This window comes from Armigeres subalbatus, chromosome 3, assembly GCF_024139115.2.
Source record: "Armigeres subalbatus isolate Guangzhou_Male chromosome 3, GZ_Asu_2, whole genome shotgun sequence".
Taxonomy (NCBI): domain Eukaryota; kingdom Metazoa; phylum Arthropoda; class Insecta; order Diptera; family Culicidae; genus Armigeres; species Armigeres subalbatus.
Window position 1 is genome coordinate 289,925,778 of NC_085141.1, and position 25,733 is coordinate 289,951,510.

Genomic DNA, 25,733 nt, shown 5'->3' on the forward strand with positions numbered 1-25,733 from the left:
AGAAGGCATTGTTGTGTTGTTTTATGCAGTCCCAGATCACAATACTTTTTTCTGGTCAAAGTTTCCTCAGGTTTTCTCTCTCGTCCTCTCTCGGTTTTGCTCTCAAATCGATGGATACTTTTTGACAGCAGTGCTAGGATTTTTTTTGACAATCATTTTGAGTCTATCCGCAGCTCCCAGGCTTATACAGCCTCACTTGATCAGTACAGCTGCTGATGAAGAATGACATTCTAAATACTCACGCTCCTCTAATGTGAATGTGTGCTATACACATGTGGAAGTGTTGACTTAAGAAATTAATTGCGAGCAGGGCTTGGATGAATGAAGCAATGAAGATGAGGACCGATGCTTCAGCACCAGATATACTCCCGAGGAAGGTAGCTTCATGAGAGAACAGTTTCAAAGTGCTTAGTGAAGAATGCTTCCTTGCTCTATATGGCACTGCTGTACGAAACAGTTGGAGAGTGAAATCAAGCACCCGCTTGTGCAGAGAATATTTAACTCTCTTGCCTCACTTCTACTGAGTTGCGCGTTTCTGTTGGAATGAATGTGTAAAAGAGAGGTATATAACGCAGGCTATCTCTTTCCCGCTAATGTGGTTTTGTATTTACACAACACTCACTCACATATGAAACACTGCCGATGAACGAAGGAAGCATCCTCATTTCACGCTTCCCTACTGAACGATGCCTCTTCGGTAGTACCCGGCTTGTGAAGATGCCACGTTCAAAACTCCCCTCTTTCAATGTATAAAACGAATGTTTTGTAATTGCCTCTTCCCTTGTTCGTGCAGTAAGCAGCACGTCATGGAAGGAACATCAATCGGTGTATCGAAATTAAAACCTCACTGTGGGCTAAAAACGAAGCATTCGTTCGTTTTTGAACGAATTTTCCAAGGCCTGATTGCGAGTGATTTGACTATGCGTCTAATTTGGGAATCTCAAGCTCGTTCAGTAGCCGCTAGGTTGCGAAGGCCGACGGAGGTCCTTCGTAGTTTAGTTGGTTAAAGCACCAGTCTAGCGTGCTGTAGGGTCATGGGTTCGAGTCCCATCGAAGGGAAAGTGGTTACCTCAAATAAATTTTCCAAACCAATATCTTTCACATAATGTGGATTAAATAGCAGATAATTTTCAAGGAAATTTCGGAAAATTCGCCGAGAAAACTGCGACGAATTTTCCGAGAAAAGTCCATAAAACAAGAGGGAAATCTCAAGAATTTTCGTGATGAAATTTGAAAGAATTTCCGACGAAATTCCAGAAAATTTGACGAGGAGAGTCCGAAGCACTTTCCGAGTAAATTTTTAATATTGCAGGAAAGTCAGATGAAATTCCAAACAATTTCCCAGTGAAATCTGAATGAAATTCCAGAGAATTTGCCAAGAATTTCCGAAGAATTTACCCAGAAACATTCGAAGAATTTCCCGAAATAAACGGAAATAAAAACGTCGAATTTCCTGAAGAAATTTTTGAAGATCGTCGAGATCGTCGAGAAAATTTGAATCATAAAATTTGCCAAAGAAATTTTGAAGAATTTGCCGAGGGAATCCCGAAGATTTGGCCAATAAAATTCTTAATCCCATTTGCCCCCTTAATCCTTAATCCCGAAGAAATTCCGAGGAATTGCCAAAGAATTTCCCGAGGAAATCTCAAACAATTTCCCGAAAAAAATCCGAAATTTTTTTCCTGGAATTTCAAAGAATTTGCTTAAAAAGAATAAATCTAAAAAAATATGTTGAAAAAAAATATGTTCAAAAATTTGACGATTTTTTTTTCAAGAAATCCTATAAAGAAATTCTGAAGAAGATTCCAATAGTTTTATAGATTTTTTTTTTCAATTTCAATTTCAATTTATTAATCTATTTTGATCATTCATTTACAGAGATGGCGATGCCTGACACCAGTGATAATTTAGCAGTAATACTAAGAAAAAAAAATTTAACATTTTTAACATGTATCTCGAGAAGAAAAAATGTTACTAGAAAAAAAACCTTCGTAATTGCAATAAAAAATGGTTAGTCTAAGGAATAGGTGTTAAAAAAATCTAATTATATATCACAGGTTCTAGTGTACCAAATGTTGGAGCAAGGGTTTTCCAGATGTTTCGCATCGAAGATGGAATTTGGGTAGAAGCCGTTGAAACCAGTCGTCGATTTTGTCAATACCTGCAAGCTCATGGAGGTCATCAGTCGAATGTAGGAAGTCCAGATTCATCATCGTTTTGAGGAGACGGTTCTGCTTTCGTTGGATTTTTAACCGATAACTACGAGCCCAAGTATGCCACGCTTGGAAAGCGTAAGTCAAAGTTGGTCGGAAAACTGATTTGTACAGAAGCAGTTTTGAACGTACATCTAGTTTTGATCGACGATTGACCAGTGGATATAACGATTTGGTTAGCTTGTCGCATTTGTTTATACTCGTGGACATATGTTTCGAAAAGTTCAGCTTCCGATCCAGGATAGCACCGAGGTACTGAACGTCTTATTAGTTGACCATTGGCTCTGATCTCACCTTGTGGCAGGTTTCGAGGACTTCTTCTTCTGGTGAAAAAGATGGCTTGAGTTTTGTTGATCTTGATTTTCCATTTCTGGTGGTACGATTCGAGTGATTGATGAGCTTGTTGTAGTTTCTCCAGCACAACCGCGACATTACGATGCGATGCTAGGTAGTCCGTGTCATCAGCGAACAGGTAGTATTCAACGTCATCGATCATTATCATATCTGCAGTGAATATGTTGTAGAGGATTGGACTAAATACTTGAGGTACGCCGTATGGAATGAGTTTCTTCTCTGATGTTTCGCCGTCGACGGCTACATGGTAGGATCGATCGTTAAGAAAACTCCGGATAATCTTCATTGTGGCAAATGGAAAGTTGCCCAAGTTCATTTTATGAAGAATGGCTTCTCTTGCCAGACTGAGTCGTAAGCTTTTTCTACGTCAAGGAGTATCATTCCAGACGATCTTCCTTGAGCGAAGTTACTACGAACGTGTTTTACTTGTAGCAATATTATTGGTGAGCGGTTGAATGGCCTCTCTTGAACCCAAATTGTTGATCAAGAATGATTCGTGTAGTTTCTAGGTGAGCTTCGATCCGAGTTAGAATCAATCGTTCCAGTAGCTTACTGATTGTTGGAAAAAGGCTAATCGGGCGATAGTTTGAAGGGAGCGGGCACCTTTCTTTGGTTTTGGGATTGCAATTATAACGGCGTGCTTCCATTGAAGGAAAGTAGCTGGTTTTTAAACATGCCGAAAAAACTTTAGCAAGAAAAATTATACCCTTTCGAGGAAGATGTTTTAGCAAGACGATCCGTATCTGGTCGTAACCTGGAGACTTTTTAGTTTTCAAAGAATGAATAAGTTTTTTACCTTTTTTAGGACGAACAAGCTATGAGTTGTCTGGTTCTGGACAGGCATTGTCCAGATAGTTCAGGGTACGATTGACACTTTCAGTGGTTGTAAAGTCACGTACCATTGAGTTAGTATGTGATTTTGCGAAGTTTTCTGCTAATATTTGAGCCTTCGTCGCAGGAGAAGAAACCAGCATAGTGTTACCGCGGAGAGGAGGGCTGTACTTACAATTTTTCCGCAACGCCTTCGATATTTTCCAGAGCTGATTGCTCCCGTACTCTATCGATTGTAGTGTTTCACTAAATTTGCGGAAGTGTGTCTGATTGCATTCATCCACAATTCTACGGTTCAGCGACAGAACGATGTTCTTGTATGTTGGATCCCTTGTCCTAATCCACTGACGCCGACGTCGGTTACGTAGCGCGATAAGCAGTCGAGTATTTTCAGGAACTGAACTACATTTTCTACAGCAACGAAAGTAGGGTCCAACAGGTTTAGGCTCGTATCTATTTTTTGTTAAAACATTCTCCAGTTAGCTCGGCTGTAGCAGCGAAAGGAGCGCATTTGCATCGTAGGTTCGGCGTCAAGGTGCACAGTGAAAGTTACAGGTAGATGATCGGACGATAGTTCGTTGTGAGTTATTGGTTTCGTCATGTCAATAACATTGTTGGACAAAACTAAGTCTAGTGTCGACGGTCTTCCACGGCCTACGGGGTGGAAGGTGAAAGAGTCTGGGTGGTGTACGTGGAAATTGTACTGTGAAACAATATTTTGGAGTATTGTTCCTGCTTTATTTGCTTTCATACAGTTCCACTGGCGATTTCTTGCGTTCAGATCACCGATAACAAACGCCGGTCCGTTATAACGCATTAAACTTTTAAGATCGTCCTTGTACTTATTCCAACATAATGATGATTTGGCTCCCGGAAAGTAAGCCGCAATGAAGTGAACGTTGAATCCGCGTCTTGTTGGGATCGAGACGCCAACAGTTTCCATTGATGTAGTTGAGGTATTTAGTGTGACGTAATTGATTCCTTTTCGGATAGCGATTAACACATCTCCCCCTCGTTCGTTTTCACCAGTGGGACGATCGAATCGAATACAGTTGTACGTGGGGTGAACGAAAGAAAATGCAGGGCGCAACCAGGGGTGGCATTGCGCATCTCGACTCGAAACGAGCAAACCATGCAAACTGTCGTACGATAGAGCTGTCGAAAGGAGATGCGCAATGAGGCCCCAGGTTTCAGTGACGATTCCTACGTTGATTTTAAAACGAAGCAGGAAGTCGAAGAATTTGATTTTTTTTGTTCGATACAGATCTGCTGTTCCAGTTAACCACATTTAAAGTTTGTGGGTTAGACATTGTAGACATATTTTATCATAAGCTCAGATAGAGCCATGAACTGTTGCTCTTTATTGCGGCATCCTTTCAAGCATGCGAATAGGTCCCTAGCTAGACACATAAATTCCGATAAAGTGAAAAGATCAGTTGTACTGCTCTCTTCAGTAGGGTTGATTAGTACTTCGGAATATGAGCGCGACTCTCTAGCTGCTTTTGGAGCTGAAACTGTTGGGGCGCATATTTGATCACCACCATGTGAAGGCCAGTTTGCTGTTGTTGTTCTGTTCGAGAAGTTTTTGAATTGGCAAGAACTCTGCTTTGTAGATACATAGTTATTCCTGGCAACACATCCTTGGTAGTTAGCGGTATGATTACCACTACAGTTTGCACATCGCACTTTTGAACGGGTAATGGCTGGATCTAACATTTCGAGGTCTGCTTTCGCTGGGAGGCTGCATGCCGCCGAGAGATGTTTTTCCCCACACATGACGCAGAGCAGAGTGGTTTTGCAATTTTGCATACCATGTCCAAAGCGTTGACAACGAAAACATTGTACCGCATCGGAGGATTTTCGAGTAAAATATCGCCATTTGACTACGATACTGAACAGTGTTTTAATTTTCTGTAGTTCGAGTAGTTTCACTTTACCTTTCTCAAAAAAAAGAAGATAAAGTGTCAGCACCTGATCTTTTCCTTGAGAAGGTTTTTATTTCCTTCGGTAAAACGTTGTCCAACGCGAGTTCCTCTGCTAGCTCCTGCACGGTGTAGTCCGGGAGGCCAGAGAGAATTATCTTCAATGATTGGTTTTCGGCTGGGGTGTACGTGAAGTACTCGATGTTTGCTGTATTCAGTGCTGCGATAATGTTTTGGTGCTGAAGTTGTCCATCTTGGTGGCCATGGACCATAAGTGGCGTTCACTGCCTTCAGGTGATATGCTTGCTGGGGGATATTAGTAACATTGAGCAACTCACGAACTTGCTTCGTGCCTTTATTTACAATGTTGATTGGGGCACAAGTGTACCGTTCTGTTGTGGCACTTGGGAATCAAATCCATCGGAATCCGCGAGGAGGCCGAAACCGTTGTGAGTAGTAACATTACCTGGCGTGGTTACGTTGAGGCTGGAATGGGAATCTTCCGTTTTTTTAAGCTTAGCATCTTGGTTGTGAGAGGTTATGTCGCGCACGAACCTTTGTAATCGCGACGAATCATTGCGAAGGGATCACTTTGTGGACAAACTTTAAGTACCCTGGCATTTTACAGCTCCCTGTATGCTGCTTTAGCAAAAATTGACGATAAGAGATGAGTGAAAAAAGAGTTTTTTGCATAAAAAGTACGCGAGACTTTCGTTAGCTTGTAAACATGATTCGTTTCGTGAAAGTTCACCCTTTTATAGAATTTGCCGAGGAAATCTCAAAGAAGTTTTGAAAAATTTATAAAAAAAACGTTGAGTTTCTGAAGGTTTTACCCAGTAACTTCTGAAGACTATCCCGGAAAAATTACGGAGAATTTTCAAAGGGAGTTCAGAGAATTGCGGAAAGGGGGTTTGCAAGTCTCGGAGAATTTGCTGAAAAAAAAAACACATAGGGGGAAAGACGGCTTTGGCAGGTTTTGTTCTATTATTGTCAGGGGGGTTTTTGACGACCAAATTTTATGAAATTTGGCCACAATATTCTTTGATATGCAAAGAATGTTTAGAAAAAATATTTTTTTGTGTACACATTTTTAACTTTGTCTAGAATACATGTTTTTCAATCATTATTTCAACAAAAACTTTGCTCCAAAAGTAGCCACTTGTCAACAACAGCTTTTCGAGAGCACACTTGAACTTAAGCGAACCAAATGCATGAAGATAACACAAGCCAATAATATAGATGCTTCGAGGTAAAACGTACGTGCGAATGGAAATAGATAATTGGTTTCAGTTTCATTCCTCCTCAAGAAGTGAATACAGTCATATTGCTAACCTAGTCAGCAGCAAACGATAACATATAGCAATGGGTACCGTAGAAAGCGAAAGTCATTCCAACGTGCCTTACAATCGTATTGGAGAATTCCATTCTTGTAAATATTATTTTTCGTTTAAATATTAAGGAGAAATGTGTGGCTTTCTCTGGTTTGGTTCTGTTACTATCAAGGTGGAGACATATTATTATCAATTTTGACCTAAACATTGTTTGTATATAGAATTTTGTGGCCGAATTTTATGAATCATGATCAATAGAGAACAAAACCTGCAAGACTTATTTAAAAAAGAATTACAGATCTTTGATCTGTGATATGATCATGATCGATATAGGGCACTGCACGGAAACATCTCTTGCTCTTTCGTTCCTCATACATTTTGACGTTTACTGGCCTTGTTGTTTTCTAATTTCTTTGCAGCAAGAAAGAGACAAAGCAGTCCGTGCAGTGCCCTATATCGATAACTGATCGTTTCATATCCAACCCTGCTACGTCTTCAATCGATAAAATCGACGAGTTAAAATGTCAATCCTTCGATCTGTTTGTTTATTTTTCATGCACGCACACAGCTGATTCGCTAGAAAGTGGCGATCCTCAACATCGCTCGGATTCTGAAACGCAATCTGTCCATAATCAAGTCAGTGATAACAGAAAACGTTCTTCCCACACTAGCACAAGTGATTGCGAGCTTATCAGTGAACCGGCTATGGATGAGGTAGAAGCAGATGAAATAATTTCGGCAGCGGACGGATTTGGCACTGCCACACGGACGCAATCTGCTACCAATAAGCAACAGGTGTACGGCAAAAATTCCACGACGACGAGGACTGCCCAGCAGCAACAACCCAAAATGAGCAAAAAACTGCTTCTGGTGAATCTGTTGGCAAACTTTCTAATGTTTGCCATAGCCGGTTTCATCACCTACCACTGTTTCAACAAGGCCACCGTACTGTTTTCATGGCATCCGTCTCTGATGAGCATCGGGGTAAGTAGCTTGTTAAATTTTGGGTAGTAATCGTCCTGTGGCAGAAAATTCATCAAGAATAATCATAAATTCCAATTGTTTTCCTTTTAAATAAAAAGTAGCACGTCATCTTCGCTGTTCGCTCAGCGCGTGAAATGTATGTGTCGGGTCGAGTTGTTTCTGATGTGAATTAGATCAACTCCACTAGTGGTTTAAAATTGTTATTACAGTCTTAAAATCTGAAGCCTATGAAACATGACATGTATGTTATGATATTGGCAACTATGTAGAATTAAGTACTCGTCTATTTCTTCTTATATACAAAACAAAGTTGGGATTTTTACGACCGCGCATTACTCAAAAATGTTACGGTTAAAAATTCAAAAAAATAGTTTTTACTCAAGAATAGACAGCCCAATTTTTGTTAATTTATATTCGTTATCTTCTTTTATTTGATGTTACTATGTCTGAAACTCGATTTGTGCAATTGCACAACATGCGAAAGATTGAGTTCGAAAAATGTATTGGTGGGTAACCACTTCCTTCGGTAGGATTTAATCCCACGAAAACAGTACGCTAGGCAGGTGTCTTCCCCATTAAGCTACAAAGGACCTCCATCGTCCTCCGCAGCTCAGAAGGCTACTAATGAGATCAAATTTCCAACACCAGGCATAGGCCAATAATCGCAATCTATTTTTGAAAACCAACTCTTTTTTAGTAACTCAGATTAATATTTATCATATTATCCGCTTCTATTTACGAGGAAAAATGTTGTGACGAAACTTAAATACTTTGAAAATTAAAACTCAAACTTTTCGATGAAATGGTTTTTCGTACAATTTGCATGAGATTTTTGAAAATTTGCATGGAATTTAATTTAAAAAAAAACGATTTGTACCAATTATTTGTTTATTTGATAAATAGAAAAAAAAATGTCACGATAAAAGCGGAGTATCGAGACAATAAACCATAAAACGCTTTCAAATACCCATCGTGGAAGAATTTAGTTTTTCTAATAATTTACAAAACAACTACAATCAATAATTTTCACTTTATAATAGTTTTCATTAATTGACACTGATTGTTTCTTCTCCCCTTCCAGTATTTCATCTTGATGTCCCAAGCTGTACTTACTCTATCCGGAGCAAACCTACTGACCTATCGGAAGCACCAGAAAACTCGAGTTTTCGTTCACTGGATCCTACAGGCACTGGCTGGTATCCTCATCACGATCGCTTCCGTGTGCATCTTCCTGAACAAGGTCCGCATGGGAAAGGCCCACTATCAAACTGTCCATGCCATTGTGGGTCTCATTACTGTTATCCTTACGCTACTGTCCATTGCGGGAGGCATTTTCACCAAATATGGCTACCAACTGCGACACCTGGTGCGACCGATCAACTCCAAGATCATGCACGGGATCGCCGGCGTTGTGACTTACATCATGGGATCGGTTACGATCGGTCTCGGCGTTTACTCCGCGTGGTTCCAGGAGGACAACGACGGGCACGTTAGACTGGCGCTGCTTATTGGGATTATTGCCGTTACGTTGTACGTAATCATCAACCCCATCGCAGCTACAATCAGCCGAACCAAGACTGCTCTTCGAAGCACACTATGAGCATCATTAACCGTTATTTATAACCCATTCCTCATATACACAATTTGGGAAAATTGTTCACAGACAATTTAAAAACCTGTGCAACCTAATCAATCACGCTATTATTAACACTAGGTTGTAAAATTTTGGCTTTCGAAGAATATATTTTTTGAAACATTTTTAAACCAAATTTATTAACTAATGTAATTTTTTATCCGATTTGTCCCGATTGCTTTCGTCATCGGTCATTATGAGCAAAAGTCCGGCCATCACCAGAGTTGTTCCAATCCACCAGATAATGGAAGTTTGCTCGCCGAATATTAGCCACCCAAGCAGGGCCTTCGTTGCAGAATCAATCAGAATGCCAAATTTGAAAATAGAACGAATTGGGAAATCGCGAAAAAAGACTTACCGACACGGTGTAGTTCGATGCAGCGCTGACCAGCGATGCCACTAAAGTTCCCCCGTTGGTATGAAGAGCCTTCACGAAGAAACGCCATACGCACGCGTTCAGGAGTACCATTATGACGATGCACAGAACTTTCATTAGCAGTTGCAGCTGAAATGGAGGGCAGATTATAATCATCAAGAGTGTTGAACGGATATTTATATTTGTCAAAAAAAAGGTAAGTACATATTCAGCGCCGTAGCGTGTGGTTGGCCAGGTTGGCCCCCGCCAAGGGCGCCAGGCCTTAGGGGGCGCCAAAATCAAGGATTTCGTGATTTGATGATTTCCTCGATAGTCAACGATTCGTAATCAATCGTATATAGTATCCGGAGAGCCCTTTTCCGTTAATAACTGATACAGGTATTAGAACGTCAGCTCAGAGGGCTATCGCCTTCGCTGTCTTTTTCATCATTTATTTGACAGATAAGGAAGCAAGAAGAAAATGTTAAGAACAGGAAACGCAAATGGAAAGGAGCATACATGAAGCAGGTATCTTCAATACGCTAAAGGCGAAACACAGAGTAGACTGTACAAAACTTCACACTGAAGAAGTGATAGAGAGTTTGTTTGAATTTAAAATAAATTTACTTCACTTGTCATAAGACGAGTTTGTACAATCCCATTGAATTCCACCACTTGATTGTATCTTGACAGATACGTATTTCGACCTCAACAGTAAGGCCGTCTTCAGTGTCTCGTACTTGACTCGACTTACTCTTAAGACTTACTTAAGTCGAGTCAAGTACGAGACACTGAAGGCGGCCTTACTGTTGAGTTTGAAATACGTATCTGTCAAGATACAATCAAGTGGTGGAATTCAATGGGATTGTACAAACTCGTCTTATGACAAGTGAAGACATTCCACTAAAAAGCTCAAAAAAATTTTCTTAAAAAAAATAAATTTACTTATTTAACTTAGCTTAGCTTAGACTGATTTGTGATAAATTTACTTATTTTACGCAGACAAACTATTTGATTTGGAATCGATCGCATTTGTTCCATTTATATTTTCGATTCCATCGAGCCAGAAACTTGTATGAGTTCAATGGGGAAAAAACAATGCAAAGATGTTGAATATTCGGTGAGCATTGATAATTTAAGTTTGATTTTTCCCCTTGGTTTTATATAAACTGGTTAAGCTTAAACGAGGATGAGTAGGTATTTGGAATGATATCAATTGTCTAACAGCAAACTGAGCGCAAGAATCTGCATCGAGGCATTTCAATAATGATGGCGACTGACCTACTACAAAGTTGAATTTAATTCTGCCAAGCAATTCCACCATTGTCATCAAACTACCGCCAGATCCGATGGCCATTCTCTCCAGACCATTTCACAACAGAGCTGAATTTTATTAAAAGTTGTTGAGTTCTTGAAACAACCGACCAAGCAACTATCCAGTTTTCCGCGAGCGGTAATGGCCGCCAGCTAGCCTGCGGGTTAGTCTCTGATTTGACGTTTCTGGAGGTCAACTGCACCCACCGCTCCGAGCATTCTGACCAATGTGGCATATAAGAAGGTGCTGATTAAGTGAATTCAAGCCTTCGTATATACCACATTGATCAAAATGCTCGAACGGTGGGTGCAGTTGACCTCCAGAAACGTCAAATCAGAGACTAACCCGCAGGAAAGCAGGCGGCCATTACCGCTCGCGGAAAACTGGATAGAGTTGGATTTTTCTTAAGCAATATGCAGTATCTGAAGGTCATCCAACTCACTCCAAAGTAGGGTTTTTTATTCGTCTAGGTCCAATCCAGTTTTCCGCGAGCGGTAATGGCCGCCAGCTTGCCTGCGGGTTAGTCTCTGATTTGACATTTCTGGAGGTCAACTGCACCCACCATTCGAGCATTTTGATCAATGTGGTATATAAGAAGGCTTGAATTCATTGAATCAGCACTGTTGTGAGAGTTTTCTAGTGAAACTGGTAACACTGCTGCGATACCCCTTATAGTGATTAGTATCATATCTATCGGTTGGGAGGATGTGGAATTTCACAGTGCACGAATCCAGTACCAAAATGTAGGTTTTGTGTAAACATCATTATTTTATGTATAATTATGTAATAAAATTGTTGACCGGAGAAGGGAACCCCCTCACAAAGAATAACAACTAGAGTTCCCTCTCTACACCACGGCAGGCTACTGACTGATACTTCTGCCAGCAGCTGCAGTTCTCTTTATTCAACAATAGGTATATACAATAATCCATAACAAATTTCCTTAATCTATACCAAAGAGCAACTACAACTAACCGGCGCCCGCTTCTTATCCATCTTCGATCTACAGCGAAGCGTCGCACACTACCTGATATTCCAACAAAAATGAATTCCAGCATTGAAGCTGCCCAAATGAAGGTTGCTTTCAATAATTGTGTCGTCGTGCCATATCCAACAATTCCCAACAAACTTCAATGATTTTGAGGTCGAAAATCTGTTTAAGAAGAGCAAGATGGAGATTGCAATAAATCGGCTCGAGAAATATGAAGAGCAAAATTTACAGTGGAGAAAACATTATGAAGAAGAAGAAAGGCGGATCGAAGAAGAATACAAACGTGAAATAGCAGAAATTGAGAGATCTTACAAAGAGGCAGTGAGAAAAATTCAACAAGAGTTTTTGGCAAAAAAGCAAGAAGTTATAAAACAATACGGTTGTGGAGATGAGAGTGGCGTTATTTCTGATCGACAAATATCATCTACTCCATCGGTTCATATCTATGTACCAAAGGAAAACCATGATAGCATAACGACATCATCGCGGGGAATCAAATTCAATTTGTCTTTCCTCGTATCACTTTTTAGTAGTCGAAACAACGATGCAGAAATTCATCACATTAATTGCAAAAACAAATTCAATTCCTACATGTACGGAACGGCATCAAGCAGAGCAAAAGAGTGCCAAAATTACGAAGCTCCACTATGCGAGGAGAGGAACAAATGTGAATGCAGGGATACAGTGTTCATTACAAATAAACCTTTGTTATTAATTTTCGATCCCGGTGGCACTTGTGAACGGTATTTGGTTACTACGTAGATTTCATGACGCAGGCAAGGATGCCTATCTTCAAGTTCTCGCTACGAATCGTTATATAGCACGTAAAGTATTGATCATTTCACAAGGAGCAGGAACCAGAATAACTTGATCGGTTACCTGTTTCACGGTCGGGAGTACTCACTGGGGTTTTGAGTTGTTCCATCTTACCCTTTGGAAGAGGATGATCAGCGGTTTCAACGTCCATCATCTTCGTCACATCTGCTGGATCCTCCAGCTCAATGTAGGCGGCCATCCGGGACTTCTTCACAATACGGTTGATCTTTCCGACGAACGGCTTGATCTTCTTGAACAACGCATCCTCGGACATGAATGGAATCTTAGTAAGCTTAATAGTATTCTTAACGTCCAGGTTCTGCGTTCCACGCAGCGGAAGTACATGCAGACGGTGTCCACCGAAGAACTTGTGATCAAAGAAACGAACAGCATTCTGCTGGCTTGGACGATTCATGTAGTAAATTATAAATGTTTTTACGGGGTGCGGTGCACTGTTACGATAAGCCAAAATTTGCGGAGAGAACATGAATTTGATTGGTCCGTGCTGCGCAAAGTATTGCTTCAGCTCCAGTGGTGGACAGTTCAATGGTACATTTCCAACAAAGATAGGATAGTAAGCTTTTAGTTTGCCGAGCACACTCTGCTGTTCCTTAGTTCTTTCCTCCTGATCCTTTTCTTCATCTCCAGTCTTCAGCTTACGCTTCAGAGCAACCGGACGCAATACAATAGGTCCATCGTATTTTTTGACGGTTACCTCTTTGGTGGCATCCTTCTTTTCTTCGGTAGGTGCCGGGAAGGTGGTGCATGCAAGAGCCTTCTCAGCGGAGGCAGCATTCTTGAAGCAGATGATAGCAGCATCGCCACAGTTGCGACGATTGGTGAAATCGATTTCTCCGAACTGCTTGAAGTGGTCATACACCTGTTCTTCTGTGACGCCCTTGTCCAAGGACGTAACATAGACCGAAGTCTGGTAGTTTGGCATCAAAGCAGATCCCAGGTGTAGAGCATGAATGCGCTTGCCTTCAACAACGCGTCCATTCAAAGCCTTAGCAGCCTTGGCGGCTTGTTCTTCAGTCTCGTAGAAGATACGGGCATAGTTGGAAGCCACCTGAGGATTTTGGGTATATATTTGTTGAGTATGTCACCTTTGGCGCGATCGAAACACCTATTGACAGCAGCTTCTGTTGAGCAGCTTCAATGCTGTATATTGATAAATTTATTAACATAATTCTTTACAATATTTACTTAAAACTACTTACATTTAAGTGCACGAATCGCGGATTACCAAAGGGCAAATTCGTTTCAATTTAACTCGTAACTCATACTGATTGATCCGCATTAGCTACATACATTACTGATCAGTGCAGCCAGTTTCACAGACCTATTAACCTTCCCCAACAATCTCCCGCCCGTGAAACTGGTAATCAACTGGTAAACGCTCTGTCCAATTTACAATTATACATATTCATTCGTTTTCTAACTAATATAGTTCACGTGCGCAGTAATCATGGTATATTTCCGATATCAATACAAACCAAATATCAGCTTACAAGCATCCTCCAGGATCGTAAATAATGAACCCTGTGTCCACTATCCAAACTTCAAAGTTGCACTTTTCACTTGAAAATTCGTTGTCTGCATCACATTTGTTTTTATTCGAACTGCCGTTTTGTCGTGTGTTGGTGTTTTTCTCTCCCATTCGTACGTAAGAATAGTTCCACAGTCTGCTGCAGTCTTCGACGGCATTCTCCACTATTTTGCCTCGATCAATCCTGGCTTCACGAGAACTGCAAACAATAGGGATACTTGATTCAGGCCACACCGGCCGATAATTTATAACTGCTTCAGCTTGCAAAGCAATGTGGTGTGGTGCGTTATCATCATCTGCGGAAATAGGTTCGCTAATTGACTTTTTTACAGCACTTTCAGCACTAAATTCTCGTTCGATTTCTTGTCTCTTGGCAGAGAATTGCAACCGCATTTCTTGCAAGGCTCTTTGATATTCAATGTCAATATCAGCCATACTTTGCTGATATTCATTTTCAATTCTCTGCTTTTCATCTTCGTAATATTTTCGCCATGATTCGCTTTGCTCCTCCAACTTTTGAAGGCTACATATTGTAGGCGCCATAGCAGCAAATTCGATAGGTGATTTAAATCATTGAAGATTGTTGAGTATGTCACCTTTGGCGCGATCGAAACACCTATTGACAGCAGCTTCTGTTGAGCAGCTTCAATGCTGTATATTGATAAATTTATTAACATAATTCTTTACAATATTTACTTAAAACTACTTACATTTAAGTGCACGAATCGCGGATTACCAAAGGGCAAATTCGTTTCAATTTAACTCGTAACTCATACTGATTGATCCGCATTAGCTACATACATTACTGATCAGTGCAGCCAGTTTCACAGACCTATTAACCTTCCCCAACAAGCACCTTCTTATATGCTACATTGGTCAGAATGCTCGGAGCGGTGGGTGCAGTTGACCTCCAGACACGTCAAATCAGAGACTGAACCGCAAGCAAGCTGGCGGCCATTACCGCTCGCGGAAAACTGGATAGAGCTCCAAGCACCGACGAGCACACATTTTATTGGTCACTAGTGCGTGAATTCATAATAAAGAAGTTTGGAATTTTTTGTCCAGAATCCGGGCACTACTGGTTCGAGTTATTTTAATTTGCATAAGTTTATTAAGTTTCGTGAAAATTTCAATTGATTTCTAGGAATTTTATGGCTTTTAGTAATCCTTACTTCCCACAAATATGAAGGTTATAGAAACTTAAGAAATTCATAAAGAAAATTTCTACTCCACGCAATTGATACATTTTAAATATTCTTGATTTGAACGCACTCTTTATTTTGAACATCTGCAAGATTTTAAAGGGCGCCAAAATTGTCTCTGTCTTATTATTTCGTGTACCATAAAGCTCTGGCTATCCGGAAGTTGTCGACGCTACGCTACACCGTTTATGACGTGAAATACCCGGATTAGCAGCTGAAATAACCCAATCCTAAATCCCAAATCCTCGTCCATCCTGAAATTACGTAATCTAACCTTGAATCGCCATGAGTTTCTTGGCCTATTTCCCATTCCCCTTACAGGGTGTCTGCAATTATCCGTAGAACAAGACAGGTTTTTAAATATTTTTTTGGAATAAATTAAAGAACCAGCATGCATTGCATGTTATTATAATAGGACTACATAAACCAAACTGAATTTGTTCACATTAAAATGACCCCTGTATCCTGAGTTGTACGCCTTCGATCGTGTTGAAAAAAAATCACGATGGCCGCACGTTTCTATACAGATACATTTTTGCGACCCGGTGACAAGCGTGGTGTCATCATCATCAATAGACATAGACCGCTGTCATCATTGAAACGCAGTATGAAAAAAAAATTCTAGCCCAGGACATCCTGGCTACGATCTGGCGATGGGCTAAACAATAGGATGTCAGTAGCCTGCATTTTTGACGATTGTGACATGATTTCAAATGTCTCGATAATATTGTCGGGCCGGCACCAAACCGGACCGCGCGATTGAGCACTCGCGCTGCGACGCGAGTCGCGACAATTTGAAATATTTCATTAGTAGTGCGCATCATGCACGCATGGATGTACTATCATGCGCACTAATCAGAAATGAGTTGCGACGTCTGATAACTGCAGATATTTCATTTTATTGAAAACAAATTTTCGATTTTCTACTATACACGGAATATGTTCGGTGTTTTGATGGCTGTTGATTTCAAGATAGACCATACCGAATGATAAATTCAATCCAAATCGCGTGAGTAGGATGGCAATTCTTGCTTAACTTTTCAAAAGGTCCTAAGTAACATTTTTTTCATGAATTAATTTGAATAGCGCAATCAACAGAACAACATGAAAGCTTTTGCTTGCAATACTCAAATTAATTCATGAAAAAAATGTTACTTAGGTCCTTTTGAAAAGTTAAGCGAGAATTCCTTTTTGTTCGGAAAACCGGAAAAAAAGCATTCACAAAGAATATTTTTTTAATATTCACAAAGAATTAATTTTTTGCAGAAGCAAACTATTAAAATCTGTACGGATAATTTGCAGACACCCTGTACTAACTGTTGAGTGTTGATAATGATGGTATAGTTTGTAAATATCATTAACAGTCTCGGCTCCGTTAAGTGTTTTACATGCCTGAGCCTCTCAAATAAACTAATTTAGAAAAAAAAGGGGGCGCCACATAAAGTTTCGCCAAGGGCGCTGGGAGGCCACGCTACGGCTCTGTACATATTCAATTTGATTGTAAATCTAATCCCATTGAAAATTACTGCAAATCTGAACTCGATAGATATCCGAATATACACGCAACCCCAATCCAATCCTGAATCAAAAATTAATCAACATTGAGAAATCCAATAAAATTTATATTTATTTTATGTTATTGATGTATATGGGGGTCAAGGGTCAAGTCACTGATGTAGATTTGGAATTTACATCGTCTACCGACTGCGCCATTGTCGTTACCAGGACGAGTTCCAGGCTCGACCGTTCGTCGCAGCAACCCTGCAAAATGAATATTACTTCACTTTGACACGATCATTCCGAAATGTTTACGTAGTGGATTAAATCCAACTGTCTCGCATTTGTCAAAATTCATTTAGTGAGTACAACTAATAGATTGATGTTTGTTTTTTTTTAAATATCACATCGATCTGTCAAAATGGTGCACGCCGCACATAAAATACATCAATGCGCGCGTGCGTGCCGCATTTTGACAGATCGTAGTGATATTCAGAAAACCTTGACATCCATCTATTATTTGCATTCATTGAATGCATTTTATTTAATTGTTAAACATAGGGAAAAATAAAATGGCATTTTTTTGCCAACTGTATAGCACAACTCTGTCTCGCGCAATACAAGTTTTATTCATTTTCAAAATCAACAATCTGCTTTATCTCTAACAAAACTTTTTAGACATTCATAATATTGTTTCATAGTAATTTCTCCTTCATTGAAAATGGCTCATTCTTCAACTTTGATTAATGAGATGAGTGTGTTATTATTTCTGCTTCAAGTTAAATGCATAGCACAAACACCCAGCTTGTTATCAACTTGTTCTCGATCGAAATGTTGTCCCTTTCGACGTTTTGTCCTTTTCGACCTTTTGTCCCTTTCAACCTTTTGTATTTTTCGACCTTTTGTCCTTTTTGACCTTTTGTACCTTTCGACCTTTTGTCCTTTCGACCTTCTGTTCCTTTCGACCTTTTGTCCTTTCGACCTTATGTCTTTCGACCTTTTGTCATAGATTCGGTAAAGCGTACCATTGGTACTTCGCGTACCCCATTTCGCGGTCTTTAACCTCTTACCCAGCAACCTCCTACCTCCTTGTGGCACTGGCCGGGATACGAGCAACCTTAGGGAAGATCGGGTAACCAACCCCGGTGGGAACTAGGGTCGTATGCTGACAGGGTAGGGAGAGGATTTGCTCGTCTCCGAGGTGCAAATCTGATCGAGCGTCTGTCTTCCATGTTAGGAGCTGCTCACAACAGCGTCTGTTCCCCATATTAGGAGCGGCTGATCATCGTCCGAGTGCCAGCGAGGGACTCTAAACAAAACTGCACAATATGCTGCATTGTGTCAGCATCGAGAAGGCAGCCCCTTCAACGCGATGTAGGTAACGCAACCCTGGTAAGGTAGCCTACCGAAGATTCTACAGTTACCAGGAAAGGCAAAAGTAGAGCAAACGGATTGATTCAACGGCAACAGACCTGGCAACGAATCAAGGACAACGATTGGAAAGTCGAACGAAGAGTTGGCTTCATGGTGATCAGGAAGCAGATGAAGCGCGTCCAGTGGAAGACGATAACCGCATTTGCGTGTTGAGATTAGTGTCCGATCACGGACGGTTAGCGGGTAACTGTCGGAATATTGACCTCGACAGCGGCAACCTTCCCACTGAAGTATTGCCTGGACGAGCCACCAGTTGCCTCGGTAGGGGATGTGGACTGTATCTATACCCTTCGGCTAAAAAACGTTCAAGTCCGTACGATAGCGACTATAGAAAAAAATATTCCTTAACTCTTTTTAGCCTTGAGGAAGGCTGGTTATTTTGGCTAGTCCAGAAAAGTAGCTGTTAATTTCGTTCAAAAGTATATTTCACGTCAATGGTTTACAAGCAACTGAATGCTCTTAAGCGAATGCAAATTTCTTATATACATGATGTTGAATCCTATCTGCCTCCTGATTGGTCGGCCAATCAGCGTGCGTACTGCGTAATGTATCCTAGGCATCATTGCTGTCGGTGTTCTCGTCTTGGGCTTCCTATTTTTCTTTCTCGCTGCTGGCGTCTAATTCATAACGGTTCTTTTCGCTCGGCACACACCAGCAAGCCAAAAAAGCGAGTTCAATTATCATTCGAGTGGGTAGTAGTGCGTGTTTATTGTTAAATAGTGAAATACATAAACATACAATCCGAAATGCTCACTCATGTTCGCTTTGTGCGCGGACAATTAGAATGAAGGGCAAATTCTTCACCTATAGCCTGATCAGCATCTATGCTTCAACGAACGATGAGCTTGATGACGTGAAGGATGAGTTCTATGAGATCCTTGACAAGGCCTATACGGAGAGTGCCCAACACACGTTGAAAAGATTGTCATCGGTGATGCAAATGCGCAGATCGGAAGAGAAAGTTCCTTTCGCCCTGTCATTGGTACGGAAAGCCTTCATTCCGCTACCAACGATAATGGTCTGCGACTTGTAACCTTTGTTGCTGCTAGTAGAGGGAAGGTAATCAGCACTACCTACTTCGCACGTAAGAATATCCGCAAACACACCTGGCAACATCCGAGTGGAGACACTTGCTCACAGATAGACCAAGTGCTGATCGACGGACGATATTTCTCGGATGTTATAGAGGTCCTTCAGAGGTCCGAACATTGACTCGGGCGCGACTTTCCAGCGTCACGGAATCACGAAACAACAGAACGATGCGTTTCAATATCCAACGCTTGTCAGTTGAAGGAGTGGCTGAACAGTACCACCAGAAGCTGGACAAGCGGATAGGAGATGCCACCGGATCTGGCGACGTCGTCAGATTGTGGGAAAATATCCACGAAGCTGTGACTACAGCAGCGCAGGAAGTGTTAGGCACTGCACAGCGACGCCAACGAAATGGTTGGTTTTATGAGGAGTGCCAGCGTATGACGGACGAAAAAAAATGCTGGTGGCTCGTACCCGTTCCAACAGAGAGCGGTACAGTGTAGCAAGGGCAGAAGAGAAACATATCCACCGCAGAAAAAAGGTAACACAAAGAGAGTGTGATATCTGGAGCGCAGAAGAACATGGATAGAAACGATATGCGGAAGTTTCACGCAATTGTCAATGGCGCGCGACATAAGACTGCGCCAGTGCGCGCCATGTGCAATGACCGAGAGGGGAATTTGCTGACAGACAAGACTATGGTGGCAGCCAGGTGAAAGGAGCACTTCGAAGATTTGTTGAAAGGTGAAAATGAAGGTGCATTAAGGAGCAGGATGGACATAGTCGGCGAGTAAAGTTGCTTTGAAGAACGAGATCCCGGTCGAGCTTCTCAAACACGGAAGTGAGCAGCTGATTCAATCGATCAACCACATTATCCAGAAAATATGGGAGGATGAAGAACTGCCTGCCGGCTGAATGGATGGCCTCATATGCTCAATCTATAAGAAATGGCACAGACTAGAGTGTGCCAATTACGAGGGATCACCCTTCTGAACTCGGCGTACAAAATCCTGTCACGTATCTAGTTTACCTCACTGAGACTGCTTGAGGAGTCCTTCGTCGGCGAATAACAGGCAGGTTTTCGTGAAGGGTCGAACAACAACGGATCAGATGTTTGCGGATGATTCTTGATCAATTCCGGGAGTACAACAGGGGCCCTCCTTAGCCGTGTGGTAAGACGCGCGGCTACAAAGCAAGACCATGCTGAGGGTGGCTGGGTTCGATTCCCGGTGCCGGTCTAGGCAATTTACGGATTGGAAATTATCTCGACTTCCCTGGGCATAAAAGTATCATCGTGTTAGCCTCATGATATACAAATGCAAAAATGGTAACTTGGCTTAGAAACCTCGCAGTTAATAACTGTGGAAGTGCTTAATGAACACTAAGCTGCGAGGCGGCTCTGTCCCAGTGTGGGGATGTAATGCCAATAAGAAGAAGAAGAACAACTTGCAGACTCACCATCTGTTCATTGATTTCAAAACAGAGTACGATTCAGTGAAAAGAAATGAGCTGTGGCAGATAATGTCCGAACATGGTTTTCCGGCGAAACTGACTAGACTATTACGTGCAACGCTGGATGGCTTGAAATCAAGTATTCGGATTGCAGACGAAGTGTCAACCTCGTTTGTGACTTTAGACGGATTGAAGCAAGGTGATGCACTTTCAGAAAAGTAGAAAGAAGAAAGCGTGGCAAGTAGAAAGAAGAAGCAGATCATCTGTCATTTCTGCAAGCAGGCGGGATATAAACAAAAGTTCTGCCGGCAGTTTATTCGAGAAGCGGAAAAACGGAGCCACGTCCAGTCACAGCCCACCAAGAAGAAAGATAATAGTGTTTCGTTCGCGTTTGTGACCTGTGTTGCCGGGAGTGGTAGTATGGACAAATGTTGGATAATTCCCGAGTAGCACACTTGTCATATACCAGTCACTGTAACTTATATGCGACCAAATCCAGTCACATTGGAGTTGGTACAACAAAATCGATCGAAATTGTGCTACTAGGGTTGACTCTGGCGCTACGAGTCACATTATCGCAGACCGAGGTATTTTCATCGAATTGCGCCCTAGTGATGTGACATGCGTTAAGCGAACGGAAAAGTGGCCAAAGTGGAAGGCGATGAATTTGATCTCGGTGTCAGCGCTCATACAGAAGAAAGCGACAGCATTTTTAACGCCAGTGGTTGCCAAATCAAGAAAGATAACACGACAGTAGCGGTGGCCAGTCTAAATTAAGGTTTGTACCAACTGAAGCGGTTCGATGAGGTTGTTATGACAGCGAAGAAGCAACACAACGACAATACTGTAAGCACGTCTGGCACAGAAGATTCGGCCATCGGGAGTCAAATAACGGGTGGCCACTAAATAGCGGGAATTAAAAGAATGGCTCGGGAAGAAAGAAGAACTACAAAGATGGACAGTTCAATCTGATATACGTTATATAAAGAGTTGGCCTTAGTCTTTAAGCAAAGATTAATGAATAATAGCATAGGGTTCGTGGTCCGCCGTGCGGCGTAGTTCAATCTTGCAGGTATCACATGACCGTTGGAAGGCAGCCATGTCAGGATGCGTCTTTGGCCTTTCAATCATCTTTGAATACAATTGAACTCGGTCTACTTGAAATCCTTCAACAGTTTTGGAAACATTTTCACGTTCAAAATTGTCCACCGTGTATTTTTCCCATGATCTTTGTCCGCTTGAAAAAATTGTACAATGCGGCGCGCATCCTTCCTGTTTAAACGGCATGTATGTAACAACTGAACATGTTGAAGTAAAAGTGTGTGGGCGACAATTTTCTGAATATTCTAATAGTTCATTCGGATATGGAAATATTTCTCTTAAGGTATTAATGTTCTCATAGAAAAGTATTGAAGTATTGAAAATCCCGTTTTTTAGTGACCACCCTGTAGAGTAAATAAGCGACATGTAGAATAAAATTGTTGAACTAAATTAAATTGTGTTAAAAATTATTTAACAACGAAAGAGGAGTAAAAATAAGAAAAGCAATCCCCTTAAGTGCTCAGTCGAATGGTGCCGTAGAGCGCCAAAATAAGGGATTGAAAGACACCCTTGCAGCTGCAAAGATAGACAAGGTCAATTGGAAAATGGCTCTAGAACAATATTTGCATATGCACAACAAGGTTCGACCTCTTTCAAGACTCGGTGTAACACCATTCGAACTTCTTGTGGGGTGGAGATTTAGAGGAACGTTCCCATTCCTCTGGGAAGCACTGCCGGCAGATCATCTGGATCGACCAGACATTCGTGAGAAAGATGCAAAATCTAAGATGGATAGCAAGCAATATGCTGACTTGATCAGAGGAGCAAGAGAATCGGACATTTCCGTTGGGGATAGGGTGCTTCTAGAACAAAGCACTAAACAGAAAGGTGACCCAACATTCGGTGACCCAACCAAGATCGTTACACTGTTATAACCAGAGACGGAGCAAAAATTGTGGTACAGAGTGACAGAGGTGTACAATACTCAAGAAACATTCAGGATGTTAAAAAAGTTCCGATTAACCTTCGTGAAAATCGCAACATGGAAACATCAGATTTGGATGAGAACTCTCCTGAAGTCGAACCTTCTATTTATCTGCAAGAAGACGAGTTGCCGATTGAAAAACCTAAGCGTACGAGAAAAAAAACCATCGCGTTTTGATTATATGGTTTTATTTTGCGTATTCGACTGAAGAGTAGAGGTGTAAAGCATTGTAGAGTAAATAAGCGACATGTAGAATAAAATTGTTGAATTAAATTAAATTGTGTTTAAAATTATTTAACGAAAGAAAATTATAATTTGGTTCCTTGGCCTTGGTTCCTTACCCTATTACATGCAGTTCTGTTGAAAACGAAAAAAACAACAAACAAAAACAAGAAGAAAAACAAATTTGTTTGCATTTGCTGTTTCCCCTCCGTTGATGCTGATTGGTCAATCGTGTCAGCCCGCAACTATATAAAGCGAGCCGTTCCGTTGTCAAGCTCATTCATCAGTCTAAAGCGAACGACGAAGCATCGCAGGAAGCGGAACGCCCGTACACATTAGGGTCTCGCCGACATTTCTCACCAACACGAACGCAGGTTCGTGGTTGCAAACAATCCCATTTGATTTTGCCGTGACCGCCGTGACAGCTGCTCGTGGTTGCAAACAAACCGAGTAAAAGTGTGAGTGAAACGTGCGTGTACGTACACGATCGCTGAAAGCCTAATTCGACCCCTGTTCGTGTGTTGGCATTGAAGGACTGGCAGTAGCGCGGAAACGAGAAGCGGCTGCCTTGCTGGAGTCGAGCCCGAGAGGATAGCGGCGTTGAGCGGCCATACACATCCAACCGCTGCTTGTGTGTTGGCATTGGAGGACTAGCAGTAGCGTGGGAGCAAAAAGCGGAGCCGAGCCCGAGACGGCAGTGGCGTTGGGGGTGAATCTCATTGTGTCGCATTCGTTGAAGTGAGGCAGCGGCAGCTTCGATATACTAACCCAACGGTCTTCTGTCAAGCTTTGGCGGCGGCGATACTGCTGAGAGAAAAAAACCATCGAAACAACGGACCTTATGAGGGCCACCGAGGAAACGGCTTTACGTGCTGTCTGTTGGCAGCAACAAAAAAAACAACAACAACAAAGGCCCTTTGTCAGGGCCACTGAGAGGAAACGAGTACAGCGGCAACAGCAACATGCAGACATCCGACTACGACACACCCGTTATTGAACGGATTTAATGTAGTCGAGTGTGACGTCGATGAACCGAGTGAATGCTGCCTCAAGGGTAAGAGTACACGTATCCCATTCCATAAGGAGTCCAAATTGCGAACTGTGGTTCCAATAGACATCGTTCACACCGATGTGTGTGGTCCAGTGGAAGTTCCTTCGGTGAACGGGTACCGATATTTTATGACGGTTATAGATGATTTTTCTCATTATTGCACGGTGTATCTGCCCACAACAGAACGGAGTGGCTGAACGTCGTAACCAATATCTGGTGGAAACGATGCGATGTTTATTGTTTGAAGCTGAACTTCCGCAGTGTTATTGGGCAGAGGCGTTGAGTACCGTGGTGTGCCTTCAGAATACTCTACCAACAAAGTCTGTGAATGTTATCCCCTACGATTTGGTGTTAAACGTTAAACCGAACGTAAGTCATTTGCGAATCTTAGGCAGCACCGCATGGGTTCACACACCGAAACAAAAACGAAAGAAGCTCTGTGTAACAGCTCAAAAGCTAACGTTCGTAGGATATTCTGCAAAACACAAGGTCTACAGGTTCCTAAATCGATCAACGAGGAAAGTCACCATAAGTCGCGATGCAAGATTCGTAGAAGGAATACCCGCAGCCAGTTTGACTATGACCTTTCGACTACTGAGCTGCCTCCACAACAACAAGAACTGCATCAATACCAAGAACAGCAACAACAATCTTCCCAAGACTCCAATGAACAGCAAAAGGCATCAGAACATCTACAACAACAAAATTGTTTCATATGTTGCTTTGAAGTCGATGAATAGATGATGTGTTACTTGGATCCTGTACACCTCCGGTAGTGCAAAGGGCCGACTTGAAAGATCTCCATCCTGAGCGATGTCCAGCTATCGCTTTAACCTGTTGCCAGGTTAGATTTCGGTCGACTTCTATTATTTCTTTATTGAGGCTTCGCCGCCATGAGCCTCTGGGTCTGCCTCTGCTGCAATGTCCCACTGGGTTCCAGTATCACCGACCCAGCCCCATTTCCGATCCCAAATTTCTGTTGCTATCGGCCTCTGGTGACAACGACGATGGAGCTCGTTGTTTGAGATCCAGTTGTGAGGCCACCAGGCCCGAATTATATACCGCAGGCATCTGTTGATGAACACCTGCAGCCGTTGAATGTTCTCCACTGATACACACCATGTTTCGCTAGCGTGGAACAGCACAGATTTCACGTTAGAGTTAAAAATTCGTATTTTGGTGCGTTCACTTATCTGCCTGTTTTTCCAGATATTTCTTAAACTCGCAAAGGCAGCCCTTGCTTTCTTGATCCATGCGCCTATGTCGATCTTGGTACCGCCGTCTGACGCCATTTTGGCTACCAAGATATTGGAAGCTTTCAACATTCTCCACTGGTTGCCCGGGTACTGTGAAACTGGAAGGGGTCACCGTGTTTACATCCAACGATTTGGTTTTGTTGACGTTGATGACTAAGCCTGCCGAAGAAGAGCGCTCGGCAAGGTCGTTGAGCTTACTCTGCATATCAGAGTGCCGTTGAGCAAGGAGTGCAACGTCATCAACCAATTCGAAGTCGTTTAGGTGCT

The 25,733-nt window shown here is 41.9% G+C and overlaps 3 protein-coding genes across 4 annotated transcripts in view; 1 reads left to right on the forward strand and 2 right to left on the reverse strand.

The window, feature by feature from the left end:
- The first annotated feature begins 6,619 nt into the window (after positions 1-6,619).
- On the forward strand, positions 6,620-9,404 carry LOC134224797 (transmembrane reductase CYB561D2-like). Of its 2 annotated transcripts, none has more exons than XM_062704383.1 (3): positions 6,620-6,749; positions 7,220-7,635; positions 8,717-9,404. In XM_062704383.1, the coding sequence occupies exons 1-3, from the start codon at positions 6,683-6,685 to the stop codon at positions 9,233-9,235; spliced, it is 1,002 nt and encodes a 333-aa protein (XP_062560367.1). In that variant the 5' UTR covers positions 6,620-6,682; the 3' UTR covers positions 9,236-9,404. The 2 variants fall into 2 exon arrangements, with proteins under 2 accessions (XP_062560367.1, XP_062560368.1); XM_062704384.1 differs by having other exon boundaries at positions 6,668-6,686.
- LOC134224799 (transmembrane protein 42) overlaps positions 9,392-25,733 on the reverse strand; it is a 36,692-nt gene continuing 20,350 nt past the window's right edge. The window contains exons 2-3 of the mRNA XM_062704389.1: positions 9,627-9,773; positions 9,392-9,553 (exon numbers count right to left, since the gene is read on the reverse strand). Coding sequence (XP_062560373.1) covers positions 9,413-9,553; positions 9,627-9,773 — 288 coding nt within the window. The 3' untranslated portion in view covers positions 9,392-9,412. The remainder of the gene's footprint in view (positions 9,554-9,626; positions 9,774-25,733) is intronic.
- LOC134219651 (uncharacterized) lies at positions 12,756-13,832 on the reverse strand (the record flags this gene model as incomplete). Its single annotated transcript, XM_062698452.1, has 1 exon — positions 12,756-13,832. A coding segment is annotated over one exon (1,062 nt), but the record flags the coding sequence as incomplete, so codon positions are not given.